Genomic DNA, 12,662 nt, shown 5'->3' with positions numbered 1-12,662 from the left:
CCAAACTTCACGCTCCATCCCTCGTCACCACCACTGCCCAGGTACCTGGGGAAGTCTTGATTGCTTCCATTGTGTTCCACTTCCTGCTGGGGTCTATGTGCCAAAGTCTATTCCTCTGTTCACAATATATTTATGATCATTATAAAATGTCTTTCCTGATTGAAATATAAGTTGTGGTGATAATCTGTAACAATAAGGCCAAATACAAATACTGTCTTCTGTAAGTTTTATTCTTATTATTATGTAGTACTTTCAAATGGAGAATACAGAGCTCAGCAGCCTCAGCAGCCGAGAGAAGCCGAGAGCAAAAAAACTTTCTTTGGGTCATTCTTAAACACACAAGTGAGCGAGAGGATGTCATGAGTAACAGTCAAGAAAAAGGCTTTTGTTGCTATTGTGAATGCGTCTGTGCAGTGAATCTCTTGCTACGTTGCGTATGTGTGAAAAGCAAACTGGGGGTGAACTCTGTAGCAAATTCTCCGGAATTTACCCGCAGGTCATTTCTGAAAACAGCTTTACTTAAGGAAAAAGGGCTTGGGTGCCAGACAGGGCTTCTTAACCTGTCAATTAATTAGAATATATCCCAGTCAGAGAGCTAAGCCCAGATAGCTTGTTGTCATAGCTACAAAAGGCATCAGAGGAAAGGAAATCAGAAACAATCAATTCAGTTAATCAATTAGTGTTCCATTAATTATTCAAATCCAAATAACAATCAAATCAAAGAAGTATGACTGATAAACAAACATCAAAGACTCACACCGAAATATCAATTAATCAATAGAATTCACTTCCAAATCATAATATTAAATGTCCATTGATTAAACAAATGCAATAATGAGATAATTAGTGTTTTTTGAGTTCAGATGATGTATGAGATTATAGGGTGTGTGCGGAGTGTGTTCAGGAAAAACGGTTTGTATGTTGTATTCAGTTCAGTTCTTCATAGTCTGATTATTGGAGATGTGTGTGTGTGTGTGTGTGTGTGTGTGTGTGTGTGTGTGTGTGTGTGTGTGTGTGTGTGTGTGTGTGTGTGTGTGTGTGTGTGTGTGTGTGTGTGTGTGTGTGTGTGTGTGTGTGTGTGTGTGTGTGTGTGCTGGAGAGGAGAGTTAATGTCCAATGAGAGTGGAAAACGATGATAATGTGTATGTTGGAGGGGGGTCCTTTAATCTCCAGGGAGAGTGAAAGATGAGGGGTGAATTAACCAGAGGCAAAGGGAATCGGGGAAGCCAGGAGAGTTTCACTACGGAGACAGATTTAGTTTTTGTGGTTCAACCGGGACAGAGAAGACCACAGCCTAATCAGAGCAGGTTAGACAGACACTTTTCTTCCTCTTTTAGCACATATTTCCAGAAACTGGTTTATCTGTACAATGATATCCTTCCTCGGTTCTCTTCAATGCTGCCTTTGTTTGATTGCCCTCCTTTTGGCTCACAGGTGTGTCCAACTTATCATCTCCGTTTCCCTGCCTTCTTTTCCTGTTCAGGTGTAAAGGGCCATTCTGTCTATTTAATTTCCTCCTTACTGCTTCAACTAAAAAAGTCAAAAAAAACATTTCCCAGTCTGTGTCCATTGAGTGATGTGACACAGATATTCTATGCAACTAGGAGTTCTTCAACTTCCTGCTGCTGGTGCTGCTACTTGCAGAGCTGGAACGTCTGGAGGTGGTGGGAGGAGGGGAGGTCACAGTCATGTCTAAGCCCAGGTCCACAGTCTTCAACACGGTAGAATGCAGTGCAGAGGCCCTGGGGCTGCTGCTGGCTGAAGATGCAGGAGACCTTCAATAAAGAGAGAGAACAGCACCATGAAGATACAGAAGAGGAGTAGAACTGGGAAATCTTCAATTCTTCGTATGGCAAAAAAGAAAACAAGACCTTTAATAGTACTAAACTAGATTTATTAAGTGTGAAGCCTGTTGAGGAGAGAGTCTGACCTGAGGGATGCAGAGCTGCGGGCGGAGTTTGTCTTGGAGCTGCGATGGCTGGTGGGCGTGGAGGAAGGAGCTGGAAAAGACAGATTGGCCTGAAAGAAAAAGCAGAAACCTAAGAAATCTGATTTTGTCACTAAAATTTCTACACAATTCAAGTTAAATCCCATTACTGACATTAAAGCAAAGCCAAGCACGTTTAATGCCTAATAAATCATCCGTACCGCCCTTCGTTTTATACCTGCAGGAAGTATTTCTCCAGCACTGGTCTGAGATCAGGCTTGTCCTCCACGGCCTCATTTAGCATCTTACCGATGCTCTTGTTGAATTCTTCTAGTTCCCTCAGTTTAATGTCTTTTTCCTCTAAAGTCTCAGACTTGGTGTTATTCGCTGCACGGATCTCTTTTGTCAGCTTGGAGCACTTGTAAAGCACAAGGAAAGTACAAAATTAAATTATGATTAAAGGTTACATACACACACACACAGCATTCCTCCTTTATTTACTAACCATTACCAGAGCATAATCTACCCTATTTATACTAGGTTGAGCCAAACTAGAGAAAAACACAAACAATTTGTTTCAGATTAAAAATGTTCAATTGCGTTAGTCTGACTTATTAACTGAAAATAAAAATAAAATATTAGTGTTGAGATATTATTAATATATAGATATTTCATAATATTAAAACATATAAAGTGTGGTTAGCCAAACAATTAGAGGTGGACATCAAACCTGTTTGGTTGCCCTGTCAATCTTCTCTTGCTGGGAGGTGATTTCTTTGATCAGTTTGCTGATGAGTGATTGTCTGTACTCTATCTTATCTTTCTCAACCTGCTCTTCTTGCAGCAGACTCTCAAAGGTATTGTTCATGTCCTGGAAACAGAGGGTGGTAAACAAAAAAACACACTTCACCACACAATAGCAGCCATCGAGAAAAACATTGAAAAACTGCAAAGGACTAGAATAGTTTTTAAGAAACAATGAAGCATGAAGCCATATCAAATATATAGGAATATTAACAATATATCATGGACATGCGCTCAAGCAAAACAACTGAAAACTCCCTGTAATCAACCACTTTATGCATCGGGAAGAAAACCATTGTGATTCTCCAGAGGAAACAATATTTGGACTTTTGCTGGAAATAAACGGCCTTGGACACCTAACTAACCCCTGGGTACAGCTTGTGATGCTACAATGACCTAATGTGTATATAGTAGGGCTGTGTATTGGCCATATTGCCAAATGTTTTAATCCAATTTTTGTAAAGCTGTCATAGAATAAAAAAAGAACCCACCACAACATGCAAGAAATATGTAGGTATTTAAAAGTGGAAGCGTCAATTGGCTGACGATAAATTACAACCCTGCTGTGTAGCACACAAACACAAAATAAACTGTGGCATACAAATCTTTAAATGTTTACTATTGATAAAAAAAATAACAAGGAACTGTAGTGGAAAAATAACTAAGTGTGGTTGAAAGCTATTTTGTAGTTGAAAAGTAAGTTTTTGCAGACCTGTCTAAATACTTTTATGACCTGTCTAAATACATATATAACCTGTCTAAATACTTTTGTGACCTTTTTATCACTTATTTACTCTCCAAAGAACTGAATTTATGTCTGCTTTATCTCCAAAGGAAACATATGTAAATCATTTTTCTGTGTTTTGATTCATGTCTCAAACTCCGCCTACAGAACCAGTCTGAACTGGCTCAGACAAACAGCCTTAGTTCTCCTATATAAGATCCTTGCATTTGACTTTTCTGCATCTTCATTCTGAGATCCCTGTGACTCTCTGTGTTGATCCTTTCTGCAGACAAAGACAAATTTGGTGTTCCAGCGTCTTGTCTTTTCAGATTTCCATCACAATTTGGTGTCAGAAGTGGGATTGCACGACTGGGGGCATCTGGACTCGGTGTCTACGGTTGAGTGGCCTTCTTGGGAAAGTAGTTTCCAACCTTAAACTCCCCAAAAGGATGGGTGAGACGCAGGGACCGAGACCCGAGCCCGGATCGTCTGAGCGCTGCGATCTATCTGGTGAGAATCTGAAAGTTCAAGTGTATTTTATACCGGCATGCATAGTGTTAAGGAGAAGTTGGTCCAAGGGGATTGGATCCTTCGGCGGGTGAAAGCCCCGTAAATCTTTAATCAAGGTTTAGAAGAAACCTGGAAGGTGGACTGACGAGGTACCTCAGAGTTTGTTAAGACCACAACCACGGAATTATATAATACTGGGTAGTATTTGGATTGTGTGAAGCAAGACTCCAAAAGCGCGCTACATAGACAATTTCTCTAAGGCATTAGGATTTATGTTGGTCAGGCAGGATATTTGAAGAAAAATTTAAATACACATAGGCAAATTTGGTGTTCCATCCTCTTGTATTTTTTGATTTCCATCACAGAACATAGATGCTAATTATTGACAACAAATGTGATGTAAAATTGTTGAAAATGTGAGCCAATCTTCTGAGAATGTATTGTACATGTAAGTCCAGTAAACATTTTCTGTGAGACTTGTGATGGGACATGTTATGATTCAGGTTGAGTTATTTATTCAGTGGTTATGGAATAATTGTTACATCTTTCTATGTCATCTGCTCAACACCGGCTATAAACGGGACTAACCTGTAAGTCCTGTTGCAGCTCCTGGACGTGTCTCTTCTTGAACTTGAATGTATCCTCAGCTGCACTTAACTCTTCCTCTAACTTCAGTTTTTCCTGGTATTCTGGACCTGAAACCAAAAATCGGAATTACTTTGTGTGTGAGTGTTGTTTTTGATTTGTTGCTTTGAAGTTGTTCTGTCAACCCCGTCATACGTACTTGATTCATTGACTTTGTTGAGAGATTTGCGAAACATTGAGTTACTGTTGTTGAACAGCTGGATGGTGTTCTCCAGAGCGCTGTTCTCCAGCTCCATTTTGTGTATTTTAGCATCTAGAGCGTCTCCCTTTTGCTTGAGCTCCTCTTTCTCTTGTGCAGCCTGGTGAAAAGCACAAAACCGCAGTCACTCAGAGAGCTGGTGGGCACTGAGGGACAATCTGATCATGGTTAGCTTCAGCCGACTCTGCATGTGACACGATGGTGTGTGTGTGTGTCTGTGTAGACCTTAGACCTTTGTGATATAGTAGGCCTGTGACTTCTCCTCTTCCCCCTCAGGAGCTGCCATCGAAAGGGTCACAACTTCAAAACGGCTCTTTATCATGACAATCTTGGACAGTTTCTCATTCAGCTCAGCACTGAAACAGAATCAGTCACAGTGATTTTCTTTGTAAAACATTTTACGAATGGAGAAGTTACTTAAAAACCAGGTGATACATTTGTACACGAGGCTCCAGAGGTCTAAGACCACTTCACATTCACCTGGATGGGGCAGTGGTCTCAGACTATTGGACTTAGTTAGTATATGAGATTTGAGATAATTGCTGTTGTTCTCACCTCAGTCTCTGTCTCTCCTGCTCACTGATCTTGAGCTTCTGGCCGAGCATCTCTCTGTAGACCTTGATCTCAGCCTCCCTCTCCTTTAAGGCTTTCTGCAGACCCAGCTTCCTCCTCTCCAACGACAGCACAGTGTCCGTCTTGTTGTACAGCAGATCTCTAATGCGCTTGACCTCTACCTTCAAGATGTTAAGCTCCACCAAGTCGTCCTGCAGAGGAACATGAGATCAAAAACAAAGTATCATTTAGCATACATTCTCTGAGTTACATTATATAAAACCGGTTGTGTTTTAGCATAAAATGTATCAAACACTGACGGTTGTTTAATCGTTTAAACATTATTTCTAACAAATATCGTTCACATTGTCACATTAAGCAACTTGTGAATGTATGACCACAGACCAATTACTGCTACGTTTTTATGAACTAAAATTAGAATTAAAGATGCAAATAATGATTATTGTCATTATCAAATTGTCTGTTTTTTATTATTAATGAAAAAAATGTGTATTTGTATCCCTAATAATGAAACGAATAGTAGATTAATCAAATTTATCAACTGACAATCATAACAACAATCAAAAAATAAGTAATAAGTAAATAATCAGTTGATTTATCAAAAGATTAATTAATGAAGAAGATAATCATAGGATGTTAAAATACCTCCTTTTGTCTGGCCAACAGTCTAAATATGAAAAGCTATTCAATATACAATGATAATGACACTTTTAAAAATCAAAATAATCTTTAATTGAATTCCTGTCAATCAAATCGAATTAAGCAAAAATGGGGAACGTTCTTCCAAAGTGACAGAACCTCCGATCAAAGTATTTAAGTCTGATTTCCTAAACACAGTTTGAATACAGGACGTCCTGAGGTGGTAACTAAATGTCAACAACTCAGGTGAATTCATGACAACTGCTGTGTCATCAGTGCGTTACCTGTTTCCTGAGCCGGAGTGTCTTCAGCTCCTTCTCACTGGTAATACGGAGCAGCATGAGCTCCTCTACCTTCTCGGTCACATCTCTCTTTTGAGCTTCGGACTTTCCCATTTCTTTCTTCAATAAGCGTATATCTTCCTGTCAGAGAGAGAGCCAGAGAGAGGTATATGAGATATCATTATTTCATTTAGAAGAATAGAGAGAGAACGAGCAGTGGGACTGACCTCAGACTCCTTGAGAATGTTGGTTAGCATGTTGGCTGACTTCTTCTTCTCTTCCAGGGCTTTGGTCAGCTCAGCGATATTCATGTCTAGCGCTTGTTTTTCATCTAGCTGAACGTCTCCTTGCAGCCGTGCCAGTTTTCTATCCAGGTTGATGACCTTGGAGTCCTATGATGCAGGAAAGTGAGAGGAAAATAAGAAGCTATTTGTTGATGTTGCAGAGTCTCGCACAAGACTGGATAAAACAGGTTTTATTTTTTGGTGTAAACTTGCCTGCTCATTAATGATCATCTGCTGTCTTAATAAGTCTTTCTCCTGTTTTCTCAGCTGGCTGTCCAGGCCGGTGATGGTGGATTTGCTCCTGGAAACATAGGCGACAGAATCCTTCCCCTTTGTCTTTAGAGCCTGCAAATGCTCTTTACGACGGAACAGCTCATGTCTGCAGTCACGCAGCTGCACATCCAGCTCCTAAAGGAAAGCACAGGAAACACAGGGTTACAAAGTAGTAATACAGTACAAAGCTATGATATTTTGAGCACTTTATAGATTCTAACAGTGATTCATGAAACACAACAATTTTATTAGTATACTGTGAGGGTGGTAGGGGGCGTTTTACCCTGCATTTATATTAATTCATAGAAACATAGCATGATAGCACTCAGTACAGTGCATACCTCCACCACAGCCCAACAGTCACCTAATGAAACCACATTTACTGTAAATTCACTGTAACCAGATTTTATTTGAATCTAATCCAAATTGCACAAAGGGGTAAATATGAGTCCCATAAACATGCCTGAGCATGTCTGTTTTTTTTAATCAAGATCCATCAATCATTCTCTGAGAAATCAAAGATCCACCACAGCCCAATTGTCACCGAATGAAACCACATTTACTGTAAATTCACTGTAACCAGATTTTATTTGAATCTAATCCAAATTGCACAAAGGGATAAATATGAGTCCCATAAACATGCCTGAGCATGTCTGTTTTTTTTAATCAAGATCCATCAATCATTCTCTGAGAAATCAAAGATCCACCACAGCCCAATTGTCACCGAATGAAACCACATTTACTGTAAATTCACTGTAACCAGATTTTATTTGAATCTAATCCAAATTGCACAAAGGGATAAATATGAGTCCCATAAACATGCCTGAGCATGTCTGTTTTTTTTAATCAAGATCCATCAATCATTCTCTGAGAAATCAAAGATCCACCACAGCCCAACAGTCACCGAATGAAACCACATTTACTGTAAATTCACTGTAACCAGATTTTGTTTGAATCTAATCCAAACTGCACAAATGCACTGCATATGAGTCCCATAAAAATGTCAAAAAAACAAACACCTTATCTCACAATGTTAAAGAAAGGGGGAAACAAATATCCTGGAACTACCCCCTGGTCCTGATCAACCCCCAAATTGAATGGGTTCTTCCTTGAAACACAATTTCATGGAAATCGGTTAAGTAGCTTTTGTGTTTTCCATGCTAACCAACAAACAAACAAAGGTGGAGGTATGAGATTATCTATCCTGCTTTTCCTGTGATTTCAACAAAAAGTTAAAGTTCACAACTAATTTCAGACTTAGTTTATAGCACATATTTGCATTTTAAAACAGAATAACACTAATTGTATTGTCTAATATTTGTAATATTTTCAGTTGTTTGTGGGAGCATATTAAATGTATATTATGATAGAGATTATAATAGAGATTAAATTGAAAGTCCAGACTGCTGGAGACATGTATTCACATTCTTTATCAAATCAGAGCTTCTCTCACATGGCTTATGGAGGTTTGACAGTAAAAAAACAATAACATTTTGAAAAGTGAGGGGAACATGCCCCTTGAATGACCCTCGGAACGTCACATTATCTTGCAAACGACAGAAAGGGACTGTGGGTATCTCTTTCCCTCAACCAAGCTGAGTGATAAATTCTGACTGGGATGTTTGTAGTTATCAGTTCCATGTTGTCCTACTCATTTTAAAACACAAGTAATGTTGAATGAACATTAACCAATCAAGGCCCACCTAAATATAATTAAGACCTATTACGTACGTAATACGACTTTTATAGTCAAAAATTTACATTTTGCACCAGTGCTGCTTTGAGTTTAAAGAAATTGTCGGTTTGAATCTATTTCATCTCTTGCACCACACCTCTATATTACTTCTGTTCCATATGAATAATCTCACTTTAAAGTTGATGTGTATTTAAATTGAACTATGCAGCCACTAATGGTAAACTTTTTAATTCCGGAGAAGAGTGAATCGGGAAGAAGGGCCATGACAAAAAAATACATATCCCACCCCAACAAGTGAGACGATGTGGAGACAGGATTTACAGTAGTTGTTTTATATGAAGGACAATCCCATGTCGCCCAGAGCAGTTTGAAATTTATTTAAACTCAACACTAACATACAATAGTTGTTATTTTTGATTGTGTCCCAAAGCTACCAGCAAAAATAATAATCAAACAGTGTCTTAAGATGTGAAAGTCCTCAAATGAAAAACTGACAAAGATGTTGTAACGTAAATAACCACTCTCTCCAGCCTGACACCACAGCAGTTTATCAGTTCGCGGTTGTGTCAGGCTGCTCACCTTGATGTCCTCGTCCTCATCCCTGACAAACTGGTCCATCTGAGCAGCTCTCTCCTCCTCACTCAGGGCAGTCTGAGTAACTTCTTTAAGCTTCTCCTCCAGCGCAGTGTTATACGCCCTGGCCTCCTTGAGTCTACAACACACACATATATGCAAACAGAGCTTGTTTATGAAGTACTACAGTGATTATATATCGCCAGAGACATGCTGTAATATACTTTATCACTCACTTCTCGTCATTATCCTGGATGTCTTTCTTCATTCTGGATATGTTGGTTGTCACAGACTTCACACTGGACGTTGCTTTGTCTCGTGCGCCCTTGCAACTATCCAGCTGCAATTAGCAAGCATTAGAATCAGTCTCAACAACATAAAGTTAGAATACGGATTAGATTAGCTGTAACATTCCTTGAGCATGTATTCTTCGTCTTTGGCTGAATTTCTTTGAGTAGCTGACCTCATCCTGCAGCGTACTGCAGTTATTCTCCTGCTCCTTCAAATCCTGCCGCAGCTTCACAGCCTGCCGCTGGGCTCCAGACATCTTCCTCTCAGTTTCCTTGTTGTTGTTCCTCTGATCATCCAGCAAGTGCTTCCTCTCTTTACTGGTGGCATTCCTTTCCCTGATAGTCTGGTTAGCTTCGGCAAGTTGCTGAACGGAGGAAGAAACAAAATCGGAGTTCAAACACAGGGTGTTAGTCAAGTGTACTGTTCAGTGAGCATTCACATTCTGATGGCTTCTACTGTTCAGAGGTTAATATACATTGGTTTGTCTTTTATCAGGTAAAAGACCTTACCAGTGCACACTGCTGCATCTCAGCATCACGTTGATTCATCTGCTTGACGGTGTTTTCCCACTGGTGGATCAGCTGCTGTGTCTCCAGGTGAGTCTGCTGCAAATTATCTGTCATCTTATCCAAAGCAAGCTGTTAGAAGAGCAGATGAATTTTTTTATAGGAATAATCAAAAGGATTCACAGAAACACCCCACCCACCCCATCCCCTGAGTCCAGGCCACCAACTCTTACAGGATATCATTGTCTAAGGTATTTTTCTTGTACCTGTGCAGATATAGTCTCAGTCAACTCCTTGTCAACTGCTTTTCGCTTTTCACTGGCTTCCAGTGTCTTCTTCTCTATAGCCAGAGTGAGTGACTGCAACAGGGGAGGCAACACAGCTGTTAGCTCAGGAGGAGTAAGACTTGTAAAGGGCTGTTTAGCTACAACAGCCCATCAGCAACCACATTAAAACAGGTTACTGGTGTTAATGTTGTGGCTGATTAGTGCAGCTTCTCCTGAAACCAGAATGAACAGCTTGTAGATACTTTGAGGTCTTTTTACTTCACCTTGATCTTCTGCTCATCTTGCTGGGCGTACTTCATGATGGCCATTGTGTCCTCATCTTGACGTGCTGACTCCTCCAAAAAGGCATCCATGGTCTGCTGGTCCCAGTTCATCTGGTTCCTAAACTCCTCCAGCTTCTGTTTGGTCTTGAAGATGTGATTCTGAGGATATGGACAGAGGTCAGTACATTGTGAGGATGGGATGGAACCATCAGCTAAAAGTGTTTCTTATATTGTGAATGGTACAGACCTCCAGCATGTTTCTCCTCTCTGCTAAAGATCGACGCTCATTCTCCATCTTTGTCGTATCCTGCTCCAGGCGACCTGTCTCCCTCTCTGCGAGGGCTGTGAGGTGTTTCTCCAACGCTTCTTCTCTTTCCTTGGCCTTACATAAAGCCTGGGTGCATAACAAACAAGAGAACAAAGCAACATACAGTGGTCCTGTTACTTTAACCCAATCATGAGATGAACACCTGACACGTAATACATATATATGTATTGTTTTCTGATAAACTTACGACAGTGTTCTCCAGCTCTTGTTGACCATTTTTGAGGAACTCGGTCATTAACTGCTTTTGATCCTTGTTGCTCTCGAGTTTGTTTTCCAGCTGCACCAGCTTTGCTTCTTTTTTCCGAATCTGTTGTCGTGAGAAAACGTCATAAGATTACAAGCAAATATACGTATTATAAATATCGTCTGTGTGCTCTTTTTTTATTGTTTTCTTACTTTACGTTTTGCCCTTTTCTTTCCAATTGTTTCTTAAAATCAGTTTTTATTTTCATTTATATTGTATGTAAAGCACTTTGAGCTGCATTTCTTGTATGAACTGTGCTATATATATAAGTTTATTATTAGTAGTAGATAGGATGGATGGATGGATAGATAACTTTATTGATCCACGTAGGGAAATTAACTAATAGTAATGGTAGTAGTAGTAGCAGTAATAGTAGTAATAGTAGCAGTAGTAGTGGTATTAGTAGCAGTAATAGTAGTAATAGTAGCAGTAGTAGTAGTGGTATTAGTAGCAGTAATAGTAGTAATAGCAGTAGTAGTAGTGGTGTTAGTAGTAGTAGTAGTATCGTCTAGTTTCATTAAATGCATTGAGTCATTTTTGAGATAGTATAGTTAGGAGACTCTGTATTTAAATGTCTAATGTTCATCAGTTGTTTGACCCGTGTTGTCATGATGCTCAGTGAGCTACATGCTAACCTGATGCTAACCCTGTCACTCACCTCCGCTGTCACAGCCTGGTTCTCAGCGTTAACTTCAGGGAAAGCGAAGCGCTCGTCCCAGCTCACGTCCGATAAAACGGAGTTCATGATGCTCCGCGTCTTCTGCTACAACAGAACCAATAACAGAACCAATAACAGGCAGAGGATTCACAGGAAGATCTGCTGCTGCTGCTGTTGTTTGATGTCTGTTGTCTGTCGCCCGTAGCAACGGCACGAGCCCCTCAACTGTGTGGCCACTGGGAAGCAGCGCGACACCAGCGCCTCACACTGTCCGTCCGTGGTACTGCAGTCATCATTTCTACACCTCAGTTTATACACCAGTTGGACATTAAAACATTTAAACAGGAGTGTCTGCATAGAAAGTAATACAGAGGTCACATCTCAATTTATACACACTGTGTCTGTCTGAAGGCAAATTATAATCTAGGATAATATGTGAATTGATCAATTTAATACAACCAAAGACATCTTTGCTTAAAGTCTATAGCACTCAAAACAGGATTATAATAATATATTTCAGAATGATCAACAAAAATAGTAAAAATAATAATGAAAAGTTTTATTACCATTATTATGATCGTTAGGGATATGAACTTATCAAGTAGTATTTGTTAGGATGATGGTATTGATTAATGAAGTTGATTTGTGAAAGGGAAATCAAAAAAGGAATGGCTATCTGTATTTATGTTGTGTTATATTATGAAAGGGGGCAGGTAATATAAGATTTTTCTTCTTTATGCACCTTTTTCGTTCATGAATGTTTTGTTTTGTTAAAATGTTTTGGATAACCCTGAAATAAATCAATCTGGATTTGACAAAATGCTCTTTAAATAAAGATATTATTATTATTGTATGTTATTATTATCCAGTCCCATAAATTACTTTTTCTGTTTCTTGAAAGAAAACTGTTACAGTCAACTTTAAATGACCTGCTGCTCATAAACCTTGACAGTCCAC

The 12,662-nt window shown here is 39.5% G+C and overlaps 1 protein-coding gene across 3 annotated transcripts; it reads right to left on the bottom strand.

The window, feature by feature from the left end:
- Positions 1-790: 790 nt before the first annotated feature.
- ccdc39 (coiled-coil domain containing 39) lies at positions 791-12,651 on the bottom strand. Of its 3 annotated transcripts, none has more exons than XM_034614767.1 (21): positions 11,706-12,651; positions 10,991-11,110; positions 10,723-10,869; positions 10,476-10,634; positions 10,192-10,284; positions 9,929-10,057; positions 9,592-9,783; positions 9,365-9,468; positions 9,135-9,267; positions 6,800-6,994; positions 6,530-6,694; positions 6,306-6,443; positions 5,365-5,573; positions 5,042-5,165; positions 4,750-4,909; positions 4,554-4,660; positions 2,658-2,798; positions 2,166-2,345; positions 1,931-2,019; positions 1,515-1,775; positions 791-1,002 (listed from the first exon to the last, which is right to left on the bottom strand). In XM_034614767.1, the coding sequence occupies exons 1-20, from the start codon at positions 11,790-11,792 to the stop codon at positions 1,601-1,603; spliced, it is 2,847 nt and encodes a 948-aa protein (XP_034470658.1). In that variant the 5' UTR covers positions 11,793-12,651; the 3' UTR covers positions 791-1,002; positions 1,515-1,600. The 3 variants fall into 3 exon arrangements, with proteins under 3 accessions (XP_034470658.1, XP_034470659.1, XP_034470660.1); XM_034614768.1 differs by having other exon boundaries at positions 791-994; XM_034614769.1 differs by lacking the exon at positions 791-1,002 and adding an exon at positions 1,057-1,092.
- Positions 12,652-12,662: the final 11 nt, after the last annotated feature.

The sequence above is a fragment of the Hippoglossus hippoglossus genome, chromosome 17 (assembly GCF_009819705.1).
Source record: "Hippoglossus hippoglossus isolate fHipHip1 chromosome 17, fHipHip1.pri, whole genome shotgun sequence".
Lineage (NCBI taxonomy): Eukaryota > Metazoa > Chordata > Actinopteri > Pleuronectiformes > Pleuronectidae > Hippoglossus > Hippoglossus hippoglossus.
This window is presented reverse-complemented; position numbering and strand designations above follow the sequence as displayed.